At 39.7% G+C, this 21,172-nt stretch overlaps 1 protein-coding gene across 3 annotated transcripts in view; it reads left to right on the plus strand.

Moving 5' to 3' along the window:
* LAMA2 (laminin subunit alpha 2) overlaps positions 1-21,172 on the plus strand; it is a 541,014-nt gene that overhangs the window by 517,379 nt on the left and 2,463 nt on the right. For all 3 annotated transcript variants that reach the window (XM_014734836.3, XM_070223794.1, XM_070223795.1), the window contains 7 exons: positions 2,268-2,444; positions 2,679-2,847; positions 11,794-11,906; positions 12,222-12,411; positions 14,327-14,482; positions 15,925-16,078; positions 19,313-19,443. In XM_014734836.3, the coding sequence (XP_014590322.1) occupies positions 2,268-2,444; positions 2,679-2,847; positions 11,794-11,906; positions 12,222-12,411; positions 14,327-14,482; positions 15,925-16,078; positions 19,313-19,443 (1,090 nt within the window). The remainder of the gene's footprint in view (positions 1-2,267; positions 2,445-2,678; positions 2,848-11,793; positions 11,907-12,221; positions 12,412-14,326; positions 14,483-15,924; positions 16,079-19,312; positions 19,444-21,172) is intronic.

Genomic DNA, 21,172 nt, shown 5'->3' on the forward strand with positions numbered 1-21,172 from the left:
AAGTTGGATCAGATATTTCAGGAGTAATTTGGAGTTTCCAGAATGGGATCATGATTTCGACACAGCAACCCAAATATTTCTCTCTTGCTGTCCAAAATGTATTCAATCAAAAGAATTTCGGATTTTGTTTTTCATGTAAATTACAAATGTTATGCATTTAGTACTCTTGAGATCTTCTTCCACATATACAATCCGTTCAGTGGTGGTTTGAAAAAAAATCTTAAACCAATATTCCAAACAAACAAGAAACAGAATGTAAGTAATAAAATATTTAATTATGAAACTGCAAGAATCAACCATTGAAATTGTAAGAAAATACAGCTGACCTATCACAATACTCATAGTAATATAATGCTTATTATAGTGCTTTTTGCAGATAGTAGGTCCTCAGTAAAGAGTTGTTGAATAAATAATTAAAGAGCAGGAAACACACCAGAGTCATAATGGACGTGTTGGCAATGTCACTTTATGAAAGAACCAAAGAAATGATCTGGATTTGATGCTTTTGGAATGTAAAATACAAGCAAGATTTAGCTGTAGTCTTCTCGCAATGCCCTTACTAAGTAACACAGCCTCAGTGCCATCCCTTGATTAATGTTTTCCATGGTTTGAAGTAGATATTTTTATCCTCATTTATAAATGAATGAAATGACACTGAGTAAGATTAAGTAACTGGCCCAAGGTCACATAGTTAGTAAGCTTCCACACTAACATTTAACTCCTGTCTGTTCCTTCTGAAAGCCCGTGTTCTTTCTCCACATCCTCCCTGTGATCTAGGAATAAAGGACCACTGTTATGGTCCTGGGGGCTGAAGCAGATTAGAAAGAGCCTACACCAGAAAAAGGAGGGCCTCTGGCTCCTTAAAAATTCTAATCAAGAGCAGAGATTTTCTCTCCTTGAACAATCTTTAATAGTGGCTTAAGCCGCTCATTAAAGCTCTTAGGAACACTGCTATATCATGTTAGTAAAAGGTAGCTTTCGGCAAAAGAAAAAAAAAAGTGTGTGTGAGGGGACTTCCCAGTGAGTCACGCATCCCCAGAAGCGAGCGGTCTTCTAACAGTCTCATAAAACCACCAACATTCTCAGCAATGAGGTTGAACCTCCTGATTTTTGCCAACACACTCTTCCAGAGTCTGAGAAAAAGAAAAGTTATGTCATTTCCACCTGTTTTTCCTTTCAAACTAAATCCAACCTGTCCCCTCTGCATGCCCCCCAAAATGACATTTTGAGCCACAACGAAATCCATTTTTTGTTTCATTCTCTTACGTTTGATTTGTCCCAAAGTGGACTAATTGCTCAGTGCCATTTCAGAGCATTTTTGCCCTGGTTTATTGTTTCCAGTTCGACATGTGGTTTCTTTTCTTTATAAAATCAGTAAGATGGCATTTTACAACTGAGTTTTCCACCCAGATACTTTGGTTTTCTCCCCAGATATGAAGTAAGTTTTTGGTAATCCATTCTTGATCCTCGGGCTAGTGACTAATACTTATGACTAATAACCCCATGCTGACTCTTGGGGCTGAAAGTCAAAACCTGCTTCTAAAACAAAGGAGAAAATGCCTGTGGTCATTTTCGTCATCGGAACTCTTCGTCTCCTTCTGATTCTTCACCCCAGGATCCAAGGATTGTTGTGAATCAGTAGCATGAGGTTCTTAATTAGTGGTGTGTGAGTTATCTCTCATAAGCAAATTAGGGAAATTAATGAAACAGCCACTAAGGAAAATCATGGCAAGGAACAATTAGCGTGTGTTCTTGCGTGCCTCTTCTATTCAAAAGCCAGCAGCTACATTCTTTCTAAAATGTCCTGTAAGTGTTTGCTGTTGATTCCTGCAATCTAAGCTCTCAGGAGTACAGTTTGTCCCCTAGCAAGAAGATAATAGCTAGCACAAACCAAGAAATAAAGAGCCACACAAAACGTGGCCCCATGCTGTGCTAAACCCGCTGAGCCTTATATGATTAGACATTACTACGCTGTACAGAAGCCTCAGCTCCACGGTCTCATATGCTGGGCCGCTGATGTCAACACCACCAGAGGCTAATGTTGCAGCTACCCCATTACCTTGTTTCAGTAAACTCTCAGTGAGAGTTAACGAGGGAGGCAGAGGGACAAGATCCTGAGACAGTCTCGTTCGCTTGGTGCAGAATTCCTAATCATTAGATTTGGCTCACTTAAAAGCTACAGGAGGGACGGGTGAGGAAAGAATTTGATTTCCAATTGGGTTGGACATTCTGTGTTTTATGCTTGTTCATTTTCAATGTTTTATCAGCATCTTTACTGTTCAAGTCGATGAAGACAGAAGGCATATGCAAAACCTGACAGTAGAACAGGCGATTGAAGTTAAAAAGCTTTTCGTTGGGGGTGCTCCAGCTGAATTTCAACCTTCCCCTCTCAGAAATATTCCTCCTTTTGAAGGCTGTGTGTGGAACCTTGTTATAAACTCTGTGTAAGTGAATCTCTGTGCTACTAATTTTTTTTTTTTTTAATATGAGGATCACTGTTGTAGCTACCCCATCCAAAACCATGGCGAGAAGGAAACAATGAAGATCTTCAAGTTAGATTTTTAAAATTGCTCTGATATTCCTTAAAAGAGGGGATGGGGGAATTTGATTTAATTGTAAGGAAGCAAGACAATGAAAAATAAAGAAAAAAATATTTCATTTTAATTATGTTCCCTTAGCCCCATGGACTTTGCACGGTCTGTATCCTTCAAAAATGCAGACATTGGTCGCTGTGCCCATCAGAAACCCCACGAGGATGAAGATGGAGCAGTTCCAGCTGAAATAGTCATCCAGCCAGAGCCAGTTCCCACCCCAGCCTCCCCTACACCCACTCCAGTTCTGGCACATGTAAGTGCATATATCCCACTGCGTTCTAATTTTTACCCAGCATTTTCGGTCATTTTCCGAAGGAAGGTTATTCAAGATGTCAAGTACACTCTACTGCTAGAATTAGAACAAAGATACCCTGTCTATGAAAACCTGTTCTCCTTATATCTTCCTTGCATTGCTTTTATTTCTGTATCTGTTTAGCTTTTACGATTATAAAATAGCATGTGTTTTCAACTGAAAGTTTAGAAGGCACAGAAATGTCTACAGAATCAAGAATCAAATCTATCCATAATACCACTGCACAAAGGCGAGCAGCGGTTTTCAATCTCTTTTATTTGTATTTTACATAGTGGATCTCATACCGTATATACAATTTGGCATTCTGTTTTTAAAAACTGGTAACACATATTTAAAACTGTTTCTAGACATCATGTAAATGTGTGTCTCTAACATGATTACGTGTGTGTGTGCCTGTGTGTATGGGCACACACAAACACATACCGAGACACACAAACTATTTCATAGTATGGGAGGCAGTGTATCCTTAATTGTATTCAAATCCCAGCGCTCTAAACTATGGTCTGTATGAATTTGGGAAAGCTCTTAGCCAGTATATTCCTCAGTTTTCTCATCTGTAAAATGAGGATATTGACAGCACGTTTGTCAAAGAGTTATTACAAGAATTTAAAGAGATAATGTTTGTTAAATACCTGGCATATACCAAGCATTTAATAAATGGCACAATTACTATATAGTAATGATCATAGTCACTGCTTTTAAGTGTCAGTCACTGTCTAAACAGTTTCCATTCAGTATTACATGTAATTCTCATAACAGCTCTGTAAAATATATATTGTCATCCCATTTTTAGTTGAGTTGATAAGAATTGCTAGCCTGAGTAACTCACCCACTGACACAGCAAGTAAATGGCAGGATAGAATTTTAATCCAGAGGGTCTCACCCTATAGTCTGGCTCCTTATCACTGCAACACTCTTTAATTTATTCTACATCTTCCCCACTGTGGGCCAATTAGAGGGTTTCTAGCTTTTCACTATTAGAAACTATATTCTATTGAGTGCCTCTGTTTGCCAGACTTTCTCACTGTCTCTGATTATTTTCTTAAAATAGATTCTTAGACAGGGAATTATGAGGCCAAATGATGAATATACCTAAGGTTCTCAACACATGTATCTGAATTGCTTTTTCCAAAGGTTACACCAATTTATGTTCTCATCACCAATATATCAGAGAGGGTGGACCACACTACACTCTTGACAGCACGTGCACCGTGTTTATAATCCTTGCCAGTTGATGGGTGGAACACATCATCTTGAGTGCATATTTTGAAAACTCTTGAACATTTTATTCTCTTCCTTAGTTTCTGTGATGGAATTGGTTATTCTGTAGAGCAGCGTGCTCCTTGCCTCTAGGAATAGTTATTAAATGAGAAGCCAAATAATCATCTTTCAGAAAAACTAGTCATTCACTCCAAGCATTCATTTCATCCTCTGTAAAATGTGGGTTAATATCCACCTACCTTGCCTACCACATGGGATTATTCTAAGACTCTAATGAGATAGTATATGTGGAAGTTCTTTGCAAGTTGGAAGAAGCACACATGCGTAGACACTGTGAGGAACTTCTACATTTACTGAGTAACTAGTATGTGTGCAGGACTCTGCTGGGCTTTTTTTTTTTTTTCCTAAGGAAGATTAGCCCTGAGCTAACATCTGTGCCAGTCTTCTTCTACTTTATGTATTGGTCGCTACCACGGCATGGTTGATGAGTGGTACAGGTGCAGGCCCAGGATTCAAACCCACAAACCCAGGCCACCAAAGCAGAGCAGGCCAAACTCAACCACAATGCAAAGGAAAGGCTGGTGATTGTCCTCTTTTCCCTCATATACCTTCATCTGTTCCCCAGACTCAAGAATGTGTTTTCAATTGAAAAATTTTAAAATATCATGGCTTGATTAAACTTCTTTGACCTTCGATCCAAATGTTCACTTATAGAACTGTTTCTATAAGAAAATAGATCCTAAATTCTGAACAACTAACATAAATTATAATTGGCAAATCCCTGAGATCATCTGGTCCAATTGCCGTCTTAAAACGTGAATCTTCTTATATATACTTGCTTTAGACTTGCAGACTCTGCTTGAACACTGCATTGACAAGGATGTGCCAGTGTTATGATGAGGCAGGCTCTGGTGGTTAGAAAGCCTTTGGTTTTATAATGAAATAAGGCTGTGTCTCTATAACTTCTATATAATGATTGTATTTCTTTAGCCAAACACATTAAGTTTCTATCTTTTCTAAATTCCCTTCAAGGATTTGAAAATAGCTGAGTCTCCTTCCTGAGACTAAATATTCCATTAGCTCAAGAATTCTTCACATGACCTAATTTCTATGTCCCCACTGATCAATATTCTTAAGTTGGAAATACCCCTTTTAAAATATGGTCCCTCCGTCCTGTCATCTGTCTTCCTATTTCTATGAATGCACCTGAGAATATTTTCACGTTTTCTAACAGATAGCTTGTGCTATTGGTTCATAATCCGGTACCATGTAGAGTCAACCGAAACCCTGAGGGCCTCTGTCACCTGAATGGCTCTTGAATCAGTTCTCTCAGCCAGTCCGTGCTGAACTGATAGAGCTGGTTGGTGGAGAAGCCTACTGGTCTCCAACTGCCTTTCTTTCCAAGTGCCCACACGAACTTTGTTTTATAGGAAGTCTCAAGCATACCCCTCTGTGGTTTCTAGAGATCACATTTTTTCCCTTGTTCTGAAAATAAAGATACTTTCCCATCTGGGACTGTATTTTAACTCATTTTAAGTTTTCTTATAACCTTCTGTTCTAATTCCAGTTTCCATTTTCTCTCAGCAGTGTATGTTTTAACTTTCCGAAAACCAAGCATTCCACTTGGTAGACAAGACAAAAGCAAAAGAGAAGTTGAGTAGCAGTCCTGTGGGTTGCTGTAGAAAACCTGGTAGAATTTAAAGCATGGCAGGGGACACCATTAAACTCCATCCCAACAAGATGGTCAGTGGTACCTAGAAGTGTGAAAACATGTCCGTGGAATGCAAATTTTAATATGTTACCACACTCTGATATTTAAAATCTTGCAGTTGAGGGCTGGCCCCATGGCATAGTGGTTTATTTCGCATGCTCTGCTTTGGCGGCCTGGGGTTCGTGGATTCAGATCCCCGGAATAGACCTACAAACCGCTCATCAAGCCACATTTGGCAGTGTCCTATATACAAAGTAGAGAAAGATCGGCACAGATGTTAACTCAGGGCCAATCTTCCTCACCAAAAAAAAAAAAGCAATCTTTCAATTGAAACAATATAAAATGATGATGACATAATTATGACATTATGTTAAGTGGGAAAAACAGGACATAAAACTGTATATACTGTGTAATCACATCTAGATCAATAGATAGAAAAACACATCAGAAAAACCTTTGCAAGAAATACATCAGATGCTAACAACAGATGGGTTATGGACTAGAGCTGATTTTCATCATTTAAAAAAATATTCTTAAATGTGGTTTTTTTCCATAACTTTTTGAAGAAGATAAATTGAAAGCAACAGTTTTCAACCTTTTCTCCTCTGCAACATCCACTTGGAGAGCTGATTCCTCCCCTGGGGAAAAGGAACGTGGTGAGCGGGACTCTCCTGACCCCTCCGTGGTGACAGCCACTGAGGAAACAAACTGGGCCTTTCATCCAAGAGATCCAGGATCTGGCCCTGCCTGCCTTTCCTGCCATCGCCTACCTACCTTGGCAAACTCTGGCACGTTACTTGTCTTCTCTAAATGTAACATGATCCACTGAGAAAGAAGGACAATAATCCCTACCTTGGAGGATGATCACGAGGGAATAAACTACGCACTGCACACAAAGCACCTAGCACAAGGCCTGGCTCTTAGTAACACCCCATCACTCTTCTCTGGGAAGTAATTCTTTTCCCCTTTCACACTTTGGGGATGCAGGCAAGTGCTTGGAAAAAGGGGGCGAGTATTCCATTGTTGAACAATTACGAACTCCAACCTGAAATGCTTATTATCTCTCAAGTCTCCCATCATTTTCAGTTCTCACCATCTTCCTTTCTTTTCTTAAATCAGAATGTAGACTTTAAGAATTTACTTACGTATTGAGACTTACAAGTTAATTCCCAAGGTGGGCACTGCCTATATAGGTACCCCTGTTTGTTCTAGAACAGTTGACAGGAAAAACTCCTATTAGTTCTCAGTACCCTGGCCTTTCTTTGTCTTCTTTACACCGTGACATGCCTCCCCACCAGAAACTTATAGCCGGAGGACAACAGTCACCATACTCCAGGGCAACTGAAGAGCATCTTGAGAAAGCCCTGCTCTGTGAAATGGATTAGTCAGTCCTTTTATTAATCCATGCAGAAACCTCACAGGTCAGAGAGCATCTTCTGCATATTGCATCATTTGTTAGTGGTAGCCTATCTTCTCTCTATACTTCTCTCTTATCCTTTAGCCCATTTAGAGCTGAGTAAAACATTGCTACATATTATATTTGTGGATGTTGCTCATGGAGGATGGCAGGGTGTGGGGGTAAATAAGAGTCTGAACTTCTAGTAACACAGAAATTTGTCGAAATGTGACAAGCTCTCTGCAAGGATATGCCGTGTTTATACCAAGTCTTCAGCACCAGCGTGGCCTGCGTGGATTTGTACACAACAGGCTGACTGCATTTTTTTTGGCTTGAATTTTGTTAAAGTCAAGTAAAGTCAAGTCGAACTTAACACCTCAGAGTTTAAAATGTGAGCACTAAAAAGAGCAGTGTAAGCCGCCGTGAAGAGCCCCTGTGCTATTAAGGCTCTTTAGGAGCTGGAGGAAAGAAGGAACAGAGAGGAAAGAACAGAGCAGAAGAATGCGATTTCTCAGCAGCTTTCATGCTAGGACTTTAAAAGCTAAGTACAGTCCAGGCCAAAGGATAAATCGATTGGATACTGATACGTATTTAAAGGGAAAGCACACACTTTCCATACTGCAAGGAATCTCTCTTCAGGCATTAGGGTGTAACTATTATTGCAAATGCCCAGTGCTTACCAAAAGAGCTCGAGTGCAGGGAGTTAACATAATGTGGTTTCCCAATACACAACGTGAGTAGGAATTGTATGTTCCAGAACATTAGAGCCAGTGATGCAAAAAGTATCTCGCAGTTAGTATTCATCTATAAAGAGCATGAGGAAGAAGCACCCCACTTCTCAGATGTGATTTTAGCCAATATTTGTTAGAGGGATTATTGACTCATGAAAGAAGAAAATGATGCCGTTTTCATGGTGATTCATCTCTGGGTGCTTTCAAGAACAAAGATGCCAGTTTTGATAACTGCAATTTAAATCTCTGCTCTGTACCCATCTAAATCCGAGGAATGCCTATCCGCCAATCGTTTGGTATCCTGAAGCCGATAACTTATTGCCAAATGTCAGCCAACATCCAGCAGTATGAAATGACCGCCTCTTTATTCTGGCCTGAAGTTAGAAGAGTGACAGCATGAGGGTGAAAACGTTCTCGCTCCATTGCTGATCCACCGCACTATCCACCTGCCTAAGCGCGGCTTCCTCCAGAATCCTCTCCGACCACAGGACTGCCCTCCTCTCCAGGGGCACCCCCACAGTTACACTCCCCACCCGAGTCCTGCCTGCCCACGACTTGTCACCTGCCAAACAGAGACAGAGAAGAAGCGAGCACACCATGTCCTCCTCACGCATCATGTTTCCCCATAGTACTGATAGTACTTCAAAGAGTCCCCACAAGGTGGCAGGGTTGTAACATGTTGAGATTGATGAGCCTCCATGGAGACTGATTTTTAAATTATTATTGTTGTTTTAACACGTTTCAAAGATCGGTGTTTCCAAAATAACACAGGTAAACTCTTACGTCCATAAAGACGATGCCTCCCCTTGAGCTCACGTTGGCTTGGAGAAGGAAGGCTCAGCTTACAACAACTGTTCTTGAAAGGTTCCTTAAATACCTCAATTTAAGACCCTTCCTCCGGCCCCTTTTTCTTAGCTTAGATTTCTACGGGAAACAGGGTTGAAAATGTCATGAATGACTAGATCATTTTATTCTTGTGCAAACCACGGGCAGTTTCTGTTCCATCTCACCTGGTCCCCTTTAAAATCTTAGAAGGAAAACGACGCTTGAGCAGCAGGGTGAGCAGTCCACCCTCGGAGGGGCTGAAGGGGAGGAGGAGAGCGCAGCATGGCAGGCAAACAGCTAGGAACCGCATTGTCCTGCACATGTCCCAGCATCAGGCCCGGCTTCTGATGCATTCTCGGGAAAGTGATGCAAAGCAGACGTGGTCCAGTCCCATCTCCCTATAACCCAGTGAAAGGAGGGATCTAGACTGGCACCAAAAACATGATCAGATAAGAGGTTGGAGGCTTGTCTTCCTGTTTAAATCCAAAAGTTGATGCATATAAAAACCCTCTTCCACGGGCACTTCTCGGTCCTCTTCCAACTGCAAATATATAAAGGAAGGTGACAGACGTTTTATTAAGGCAGTATCTGTGATATCCATCCCATTGCAAATTGATGATAGCAAACATCACTTTGGATGTCCTTCACAAACAATGGGCTCAGCATAACGGCTTTATACTTTAGCTACCTGGTAGAGTGGCCCTTCTGTCACCACTCTCTTCTATAACATTGGCCAATCGGAGACGGTTTCCTTAGCTGCTGCTTCCTTCCACCTGTTTCTCAAGACCCGCCTGTCGCAGAAGTGAGGCAGGGGCCCCTCCAGGAGGCTCTTCCTGAGTCTCAAGTGGGTGTGTCATGTAGTGCTTCTTAAAAGGACCCTTTCAAAGGCCCTGTCTTTTTCTGGTCAAATGTTTTCATAAAATAACATAAGTGGGGCCTTTCTCATGTAGAAAATCTGGTAATGTGACAGAGAACTGTTGCCAAGCTCAGGACCAGCATCAGAATTGCTCGTCCAGTGTACCAGCAAGCAAGGTTATCACAGGGTTCAGGCCATGATGCCCGAGACATATAAAGACGAAAGCTCTCTACGACAAACAGCTGCTGCCAATAAAATACCTAATCTTGACAATTGCCACTTTGAGAATTTCAAAGATTATATCAGAAAGGTTATTTTATATTAACATTTGTAGTTAGTAACTGGACAAGTGACCACAGTGGTAACAATGGCGTGGAAATAAGTTTCCTATTTCTTATGGTGGTTTTTTTTAGGCTACACATCATTCTTCCCTAATTCTTCAGCATCCGTTGACTTTTTCAATCCCTCAGTCTTCAGATCTGAGGGTTTAGAGATGTTTTAGCCAAATTCTGCCCGTGCTGGACTCACGGCAGGTAGGACTCTCTTAGAGCTCTCTGAGGAGGACTGCAGGCTGCTTACATTTGTTGTCATGGTCCTCTGTACAGGAAATATGGGGAGAGATTGATAAACAATTCCAATTCTATTAATAGCATCACTGAAGGCTGAGACATTAAGCTACCAGAGGCTTCCATTTGGGCTCTTTTTGCAAGTAGTGTAATAAGAAAGGTGCCGCATGTTGATTCCAAGAGAGGCCATTCAGCTGTGTGAATAAATAGCATTTTCCTCTCCTCCCCACTGGGTTTTTGCATATCTGCGTGAATTTCAGCCACAGTCTATGCTTTGCAACTGACCATCTCCTGGGAAGCAAGAAGGGAAATACTTCCATGAAGACCAATTTTATAGCATTTCAAAACTCTTAAAGGCTTTTACCTGCTGTGGCAGAGTGCTTTATTTGACTAAGCTCGAGAGAAACAAGAGCAAGGCTTTTCCTCATCAAGTAAAAATTTCCTGTGTGGTAATGAGTCATCTTCGAGGTACACTATTTGGGAAGAACATTCTGCATCAAAAGCCTGCCTTAGGCTGTTCGAGCACCTCTCCTGAGTCAGCGCTCACCGGGGCAGTGGCCCATCCAGAGCTGTTAGGTGCAGATCTTAAAAACAGATGTGTTGTTGAAAGTGTGCAGGTTATTTATTTTCCCATGTACAGCCTGTTCTAAAAGACTTCCTGAGCAGCCTGTGCATAGAATTATCTTCTGAAAATAGAGAACAGAGGCAGAAATTGTGGCTTGTGGAAATTTGAGGAGCCTTGATTCTCTCTTGAGCTGAGGGTTACAGTAGCCAAATATAGTCCACCTAGCCAGGACTGGGGATGTAATTTGCAGGGCCCCTTCTTCAAAAATTATTAAGAATTTCAAGATGGTGACAGCAGAGCATTAAAACAACGTCGGCACAGATAGCACGCCTCTGAAGCCAGCCCTGCACCAAGCAATCCCTTGTAAGCACACTAGGAAGTTGATCTTTGAACAGTGGCAGTTGAAATGGTGTGTAGTGGGTTACATTAAAAAATGTGCTGGGTTGCCTAGCAACTGGCTAAGGGCCTGAATGGGCTGACTTGCAAGTTTAGATACACCATCTTGAAAGTCTAAATTCATGGAAATCCTCCAGTAGACTGATAATTTTCAAGAAAAAGTAATATAGTGAGAGAGAGAAATGGGAAGGGCAAGAAGGAACATGTTTTTCTATTCTTATAACCTGGTTGTCCCCATTCAATCTTCTAAGAATATAACTCTTCATAAGTAAAGTAAAGAGGAGAAAGAAATTCCAGTTTTCTCAGAAATATAAACAATAGTTTTCCTTAGATGATAATGAAAACACGAATTGATCAATAAATATTTTTGAGCAGATTCATTTGTCAATTCAAGGGTGCAGTAAAAGAAAACTGACTCACATTCACTGAGCATTTACTGGTAAGTACCTACTATGTGTAGGGCACAGAGATGAATAAGAGACAGCTTCTCTTCTTAAGGAGCTTAAATAAGATCATACGAGAACATTAAGCTAAAATAGAGGAGACCATTAGACAGCAGCATTACATTTTAAAAGAATGGAGCCCATCATCTCCTCTTTCTCTCCTTGGTATTCTACAGGGTCCTTGTGCCGCAGAATCAGAACCAGCTCTTTTGATAGGGAGCAAGCAGTTTGGGCTTTCCAAAAACAGTCATATTGCAATTGCATTTGATGACACCAAGGTTAAAAATCGGTATGTATTATTCTGAGATATTGGATAAGAACTGATAAACGGAAGTATCGAGTATTTGCATTTATTCAAATTTAATCAACTACATTTATTCATTAATGAGGCGAGCTTTTTTTAATACACTGAGTACAGTAGAGAATAGAATTATATTTGTCTGAGTCTGAGCAGCCCAGTACAGGAAATCAGCAGAACTGGAAAGTCCTCATCTCAGAGGTTTTCCTGTCTTTTGTGAACATGCACCCATGATCAGTTGCAACTCTATCTTAGGATAAGAGTGCTCTTGTTTTTCTGTTTTACTTGCATGCTTTTATTTCACAGCCTCACAATTGAGTTTGAAGTGCGAACCGAAGCTGAATCAGGCCTGCTTTTTTACATGGCTCGGATCAATCATGCTGATTTTGCTACAGTTCAGCTGAGAAATGGATTGCCCTACTTCAGTTATGACTTGGGAAGTGGTGACACTAACACCATGATCCCCACCAAAATCAATGATGGCCAGTGGCACAAGGTAACAGTCCCTGGGATGTTGGCAGTGCCCTGTAAAGGGCATACTGGGTGGTGGCCATTGGCATTGCCTTGGTGCCAGAACTATACGCCAGTGCAGACACTGACTCCAGTGCTCCTGGAATGTGGCCAAGGCTAAAAATAAAGCAAGCTCCAGATACAACTGCCCGCCCTTGGAAAATGTGGTCAGACCTGGGTAGGTCTATATTTGATCACTTATGTGCCTCATCATGGTATTACAAGATCCCATCATTGCTACACAGCTGTGGTTCCCAAACATCTGTCCACAAACTAGGGCCAGGTAGTTAAAGACATTTTCTCTACTCTAAGTGAGAAACATGGGACAATGGGGTATGTGGATCATAAAGCTCTATGTATTCAATTTAAAGGAATAGTGTTTATTCTGAGATTACATTTTCCTCTCTTTTCTAAAATAATATTTGACAAACTTAAAAGCTGACAACACGAAAATGGGCCCTAAGACGTACCCCCCGATTCCACCCCATACTGGTCTGTGAAAACAGGAGTCTGGAATCTGCTATATCGTGTTTAAAGGGCCCTAGGGTGTCATTTCCACCAACAGTCATTTGGAACAACTTTTAAAACGTTGGCCTTACACCCAGAAACTGGTACTATTATGGGCACAGAAGGCTCATTTGCCAGCTTACTGTCCTCTTTGGCATGACTGCAAATAGATAATATACTGCCTGATTAAAACGAAAACACGGAATTTGTTTCTGCACCTGTGGTAGGCTATTAAGTAAAGCTTCCCTAGGTAGACCAATAAAATGTGTTATTTTCAGAGTATGTATTATTAGATGTTAGATTTTATGTATTAACATCCTTTGACTTGTCATATCATATAGAAAGCCAAAGAACATGAAAAATTATCATAAAAATGTGAAATCAGCCAATGTGTTATCTTGGAAATAAGAAATGGAATCTTCATATTTGCTTGGGAGCTTATGACTAGCAAACACTGATCTTTACAAAGGAGCTCTCATTAAGGTTTAGTCTCCTCTCTGGCTAACAGAATAATAAATATGACACTTGAGAAAAAGACATATTGTTGGGCCACAGTGGGGATTAAGAAAGAAAACTTCAATCCTATAAGAGCCAAATTAAAGAGGGGTTTTATTTCTGAAGATTTTTCAAAATTACTTCCCAAACTAGAAAAGCAAGTGTAGAATGAGGTCTTGAATTACTCTAATTCGGATGTAGATTCATTTTTAAACCATTATTGTACTCCAGCATTTCACAGGGTTACACTCTCCTTTTCCTAAATTCAGACTCAAGATTTTTATGCTCAAGCCTGTCTTCAGACCCCTTATTTTGCTCTATCCTAGAAGATAATTCACTCCACTGCTGTAATTTCAGCATTGGTCAGCTTTCCATCTTCCTCCCTGACTGTGCTAATCAGCCGCTGCAGAAATGGCAGTGCAGCCTGGATGTGCTGCCCTTCATTCAATTCTGCACGAGAAGCGCCTGTTAGGCAGAGGGATGTAGCATATCTGAAATTGTGTTGGGGAGACCAGGCTTTGCTCAATCAAACTAATGCACTTTTAAAACCGGACATGAATTTTGTAGCCCACTTAAATCACGACTGTGCTCTCAGTCTGCCAGATTCCTTACAACATGCCTACCTCTTGATACATATGCTCACTTGGCAATCTATAGAAGAGTCTTCAATCTAAAACTCATCCAGGAAGATTTTGTACCCTTTTTGAGATGGTAGTAATGGCAAAGACAGAATTTGAGCTATTCTGTAAGTAGGTTTAATTTCACTTATATTATGAAGTTGGCACTCAGTAAGTTACTTCAGTTTTTCTAAGGAGTATCCTAAAAGTTTTTATGTCTCATACTCTGCATATTTGAAATTTGTCCATGATTAGCATTAATGAGTCCTTTTCTTTTTGTAGATTAAGATTACACGAATTAAGCAAGAAGGAATTCTTTATGTAGATGATGCCTCCAACAGAACCGTCAGTCCCAAGAAAGCTGATATCCTGGATGTTGTGGGAATGCTGTATGTTGGCGGCTTGCCCATTAACTACACTACTCGGAGAATTGGTCCAGTAAGTGTCTAATTTGTTTCTTTGTGGCCTAAATAACTAGCTGAGTCATGTACGTATTTTGTATCAGTAGGTCACATTGGCCCATGACCACTTATAATTGAATAGGAAATCATCTTTTCTGAGAAGGGACAGAAAGTCTTCTAGACCGATTTGACTATGAGAAGCAATATCACAGAGCAGAGTGTGGACCCTGGAACCAGACTCCCTAGGTTTGAATACCTGCATAACTGTGACTAGCTGTGTGATTTTAAGCAAGTTATTTAATCTTTCTTTCACAAAGTTTCCTCTTTTGTAAAATAGCCTAATAATAATACCAAACAAACAAGATTGCCATAAAGATTAAATGAGGTAATATACGTAATCCGTTGGAAGAGTAGCAAGCATATAGAAAGCAGTGGACGACAAAGAAGCTGGTGACGGTATTGACGGGATTGTTTCAGGACTAGAGATTTAGAAAATAATGAGAGATACAGTATTTTGAGTACAGTTATCTGATATTGGATTCAGAATTTAAAGTCTTCATAATTTGGTATATCAGTATTCACAAAATAATTTTTTATTAGACCATGTGTCGATTTGCTTTGGAAATTATTATTTTGAGAAGCACAGAGGATTAGCGTTTTTACAGAACTCACTGCATACAAATGGGATACATTTCTATACTCCAATTAGAACACATGGTAATGTGGAGTTGTTCTTCATCAAATGCAATTGTCCATTGTAGTTGTAGTTCTCAGTATTTGGCTCCTCTGTGGATGTGCAGTATGACCTTCTCTTCATAGCTATTGGATATGCTACCCAGGCCTGTCACAATGAAAGTCTGAAGTGAGAGTGGCAGGAGTGATTAACATGCATCCCTAAAACCAGATGAAATATACCAGAGCAGAGTATGATTGATCGATTTCTATAGCCCCTAAACAAAGAATGTGTCATGCAAACTTTCAAGTTTTGTGGGTACATGCATTTTCTCAGGAAAGGGTCCACTGCTTTCATTACATTTTAGTAAGCAAGAAGCATTGAACCAAATCTAATTATCTTTTCAAATAGAATTTGAACATAGATTATGACAAAATGTATCTATAGAAAGGTTAGTAAATTATTAATAGAAACATAAGAAACTAATTAAAAGTTATGATATTCATATGGGGCCCATAGCTCTGTCCAACCAGTGTTCCCCTTAGAGACATAGTGCACAGTATTTAGAATATCAGAACGATCATATTCCAGGCTAAATACATCCTAGATGAGAAGCATAACAGGATTATCTGCACCCATGCCATAAAGCCTGGGGTGATAGTGCAGGTCCAGGCAGCTTTGGGGAATGCCATAAGACAACTGGCCAATGATTACACGCATAGAACACCCAACAAATGATTGCATTCCACATATAGGCAAAGTTCTGCTAAAACCTGATACTTGTGTCTTCTGACTTGGATATTTAGGTGACCTACAGCATTGATGGCTGCATCAGAAATCTCCAGATGGCAGAGGCCCCTGCTGATCTTGAACAGCCAACCTCCAGCTTCCGTGTTGGGACATGTTTCGCAAATGCTCAGAAAGGAACATATTTTGATGGAACAGGCTTTGCCAAAGCAGGTAAGGCTCTTCCATTTCCTTCTTGCTGAACATTAACTAGGTACAAATATTCACTTCTTACCTATGTGGAAAAATAAAAGTCCCTGGGGTCCTAAAGCAGTATCCTTTATTTCAACCAGAAATAAAAAGGTATAGGAGGAATAAAAAATGCCTCTTAAGTGAATGTATCTGATTCTGAAAAGAATTAATAGAAGAAATAAAGTAAAAGGCTATTTGGAAAGTTTATTCCATCTCCTTTCCTGGAGATCAATAACAGCAAAATAAATGAAATTCTGTAAGAAGTTTCCGATATTTATACTATGTGATTTATCTACTTTCCAGGTTTCTCTGTCTTCCTTTCTGGGATGAGAAGCCATTTTTCTTTCTTGCTCTTCAATTCCCTGCAAGGCTCCCTCTCATGCTCTCCCCTCACACACACAATGCACACATACTAGTGCCCATTTCCCATCGATAGTGATGATGACTAGCACTTCCGTCTTTCTTGAAGTGTCTCCACTTTCCAGAAAATGTCCAGTGCAGGTCTGGATCACTGATAGCACATATGCAATTTGGAAAGAAAAATATGAAATAACCTCTACATAGTAACAAAAAAAAATCTGACATTAATATACTTTAAGATAGAATATTCAGTCCTATGATTACCATAGACACATGAATTGTCTATTAGAAGCAATTAATGAGCACATAATATACAGAAGTTACCATGGGAAACAGAAGTAAATGAGACGCTATTTCTTCCTTCTAGAATTTGCTATTAATGGTAAGACTCTCTGTGCTCAGAAATCACAAGAAGGCAAATAAAAATGATTAAAAACTATAAAAGACGTAAAAGCAAGGTTCTGTGGCTATTTAGAAGAAAGATTAATTTTGGCTGGGGAAATCAGGAAAGGTTTTATGGAGGAATTGACATTTGAGCTAGAATTTAGAAGGTGAGTTGAACACCCACATGCCTAAGTTGTCAGAGAGAAAAGAGCAGGACCCTCCAACAGAGCATAAGTGGGAACTTTACCCATGCAGAAGCAGAAAAGAGAAAAACACAGGATATGTTAAATATTGAAACATTGGGGGTAATGATGACCCCCAAGTTCCATGTGCTGTGAAAGTCCAAAGCCTTCCCCAAGACTTCTGCAAATTCACAGATGGCTAGCATTCTCTTGGTTAAATTTGATGGCAAGCTTCGGCTTCAGCTTCTGCACTTAACAGATTCACTAGCCATCCTGTCTGGGCTTTTTTGCTTCCAGATCAAACTGGACCAGAAAATTAGCCATTTCCGCAATTTCCAACAACTCCTGCCGTCTCCATACACAGTGTAATGCAATCTGTGTAAGACTGGGGTGGTCAGAGGAGGTTGTGTCACTGGAAAACAGACAGCTTCAATTTAAACCTTTGACATCTTTATCCTTAAAAGCTTTCCAGGCATCCAATCAGTGGGGTTTTAATGGCCTCCTTACTCCCTTTGTCCTCAGCTGACCTGCCTCAAGTGTCTCCTCTCTTCTCCTTACTTCCCCTTTCAGGAGCAGAAACAAGGTCTTTCTGTTTTATCTTGCAAAACAACTCAGCTTCTTCTACCCTTTATTTTTAAAATCTACTCATCCCAAACCATCAAAGTTCTCAGCAGATAAAAAGTCTTTCACATAGCAGGTGCCACCCTTCATTGAAGACTGTTGTGATTACACATAGTGTTTATTTCTTACCTGATAAATAGAAGACATGGAGAAAATTTCCGTGAGTTTCCTACTAATCCACGCAGTTGATGTGGTCTTGCCTGGTCTTAAGGAATCACTTTGTTTCTAAGAGGCATGTCTTCAATGCTTGCTAAAAGATTAAATAAACTAATGAATCAAATATGGAAAATTATAGAGAAAGCATTTAACTAGATGAACTAGAAAAGTCTATTTACGTCCCAGTTTCTTCTCCTTCAAAATTGTGCTTGCAATTCCTCTCTTTATTAATAAAATGTTCAGGAAATTTTGAGCCCTTTCATGTCATTGTGGGGCCGTTTAAAGTTACCCAGTAAAATTCTACTGAATCATCACTGAAATGCTTGACTTAATCCAAGAGTAAGATTTCTAACATAATCATTCCTGACTGTGAGATTCTTTGAGTCAATCTCAGCATATGTTCATTCGTTCATTTATTCAACAAATGTATATTAAACTTCCGCTATGTGCCAGATACTTTGGTAGGCACAGGGGTAAAATGGTGAGCAATATACACAAGGTCATTGCCCTCACAGAGTTTACGTTCTGGGAGAGAGGGCAGCCAAGAAAATAAGCAATAACTATAAAGTGTGTTATATGATACAATGGTGGAAGTATAGGCCATCTGAGAGTCTGGAACTTATTATAATTGGTTAACATCTAAATTGAAATCTAGTAAAACCATTGTGATGCAGGGTCGGTGAGCCGAGGAGTCGAAAGAAAGATTTCTTAGACTCTTAAGATCTGGCAGTAGTGCTCTTTTATTTAGAGAATAGTGTAGCATGGGGACGGGACCCACGGGCAGTCAGAGCTTCTGCTGCCCCGAGTTGAGGGTTAGAGCTAAATTTAAGGCATAGGTATATGATTCATCTCTTTACAAGACAAAGGAAAGAACATGAAAAAAAGTTAAAATGGTATCAGTGCAGGTGGGATCTGGTCATTGGGTGATCCCATGACTTTTAGACAAGAATCAAATCGGATTAAGTAAAGGTTAGAAAGGTTAGACGCCACCACCCTAAACCAGTTACATGAGATTGCCAGACAGCAACCAACTTAAGTTCTTGCCTTCCCCATTAAGAGTTTCTAGGGACAAGGTCATCTCTCCTCTTCTTCATGGTACAGAGAGGGAGGCACGTTTTACAGGTAGAGATTTACCTTACAAATGTAAATGTGTCCCAACAAGGGCAAGTTCCATTCCCCAGAGCCTCCTTCCCTGTCCCAGCCCATCAAAAGCAATCAGCCCCAAACAATCCCGATGCCAAAGAGACATATCCTGGGGTGGCCAATTTCAGGTCCCTACAAGGTCATCCCTTCTTCCTTCACAAACGCAAATATCTCAAAAGGGCAAGCAAAATTCCAGTCCTCGGAGCCTGCTTCTCATCTGCAGTTTTAAAAGTAACCAGCCTAAAAATCCTCATCATAAACCGTTTTAAAATTAAGCAGCCTAAAAATCCTCATCAATTGCATTGTACAAATTTGAATTAACAATCCGTAAACTCTAAGCCACAAATAAAAAAATATCTGCATTTCACAGTTGGTGGGTTCAAAGTGGGATTGGACCTTCTTGTAGAATTTGAATTCCGTACAACTAGAACCACTGGAGTTCTTCTGGGAATCAGCAGCCAGAAGATGGATGGAATGGGTATTGAAATGATTGATGAAAAGGTGAGTGTGAGCTATCTTAACATTCCTAATGTCTTCGTGATATTGTTGTCCATATGTAGAAACTCTAGTTTGAAGCCTTGCTGTATTCTTTGTTGAGAGAAAGGTAGATTAAATTTTTTCATTTTTCTGGATTATCTCAATTTATGTGTATTTTCAACACACTTATTCTGTAGACCAACATAAACTTTAAATGTGCTGACACTACAGTAAGCCAACTGTGTTGACTAATAATGGACCAGTTTTAGATCTCAAGCTCTTACTGTGTTGCTAAAAGTGCACTGTTATTCTCCCCTTCACAGATACACAGCCTATGAAACTCTTGATTCCAATGTAAAAAAATAAAAGGAGAGGTCTTGGATTATCTAAAATCAGTGTTTGCCTCTTATAACAGTAGGCACTTCTTAAAAGTCAAGGTGGCTAGCTGACGTATCGTTTTCTCAATTTTTATTTAAACGCTTCCAGATACCATTTCAAAAAAGAGCAAAGTTATAATCAATTTATATTAGTATAATATATTTTGTCAATTTGCTTACAATAGATAATCTAATTGGTCACACCTCTTTAGTCCCTGCCTGCCTATGAACAACAGTGGAAACCTGTTTGTATATACTTTGTACTATAGGGAGACCATAAAAAGGGGAAGGCAAAGGAAGAAATTTCACAAGTTTTCTATTTGGCTATTAACTAGGACTCACACTTCAACTCGTGTTTCCACTCCCAGAGTATTGTTGCCTCCCAAAAAGAAACAGCACATAGTGACCTAAAATATGGTTTCCTTTGCCTCCTCCATCTCTCATGTCAGTCTTCAAACCATCGTTGAAGGCAATAAAGCAAAAACATCCAGGAGCACAGAGGTAAAAAGGGCGAACAAATAAGCATCCCTTAGTAGTTTGGCCAGATTTTCAAAGTACACTTTCACTACATCTTGTTTGAGTAAGCTTAATTTCATCACCTGATTATAAGTTTCTATCAACTTGTCAGTGTTTTGAGTTCCATTATAATGCCTGTGGATTTCTCACCGACCTCATTTTATATGCAAAATCCTGTTATCACAAACTCCACCCAGTATAGTAGAATCTTAATATTTGCATCACTGTATAGTTTACAAACTTTTCACCTATTTACTTGCACTTTTAATCTTCTTTTTAAAACCCCTATTTCTTTTCTTTTACCTCATCAAATGTGTTGCCAGATTGACTGTTTTTAATGTTTCAATATGCTTCTTTTCTTCATCAGCTTCAAAAGAATTCTGTCATCTCAAATTTCAGAGTCTGGTCCATGTTACCAAAACCAGATTTTTCTCATTTAGACAAGAACTTCCAATCTAAGTTCTTCATTGTTAAGAATTTAACTGGCCTTCTGGCTCAAAGTCTTTGGCACCTGTGACATGAAGCTTGCCCAAAAAAGTAATTTATGTAGCTCTTAATCCTGTATATAAAATGGAATCCATGAAGGAAAGAAAAACACATACAATTAAAACATCAAAAGCTTAAATTAAAAAAGGCAACAATCATTTAAAATGAATTTGTAAACCAAATTAATGAATCACTCTAAACAACATCTTTTAAGAAAATTTTATAGGGTTCACTAAGAGCTCTCACCCTCTAAAAGTTCTATGGTAGAATTTTTTCCTGTGTATCTAGGTCCTTTTTATGTCAGCTGGCCTCAAATTGTATTTCACATTTTCTGAAAGCAGAATTATTACCAGCCTCACACATTTTGCCTATTC

Source organism: Equus caballus, chromosome 10 (assembly GCF_041296265.1).
Source record: "Equus caballus isolate H_3958 breed thoroughbred chromosome 10, TB-T2T, whole genome shotgun sequence".
NCBI lineage: Eukaryota > Metazoa > Chordata > Mammalia > Perissodactyla > Equidae > Equus > Equus caballus.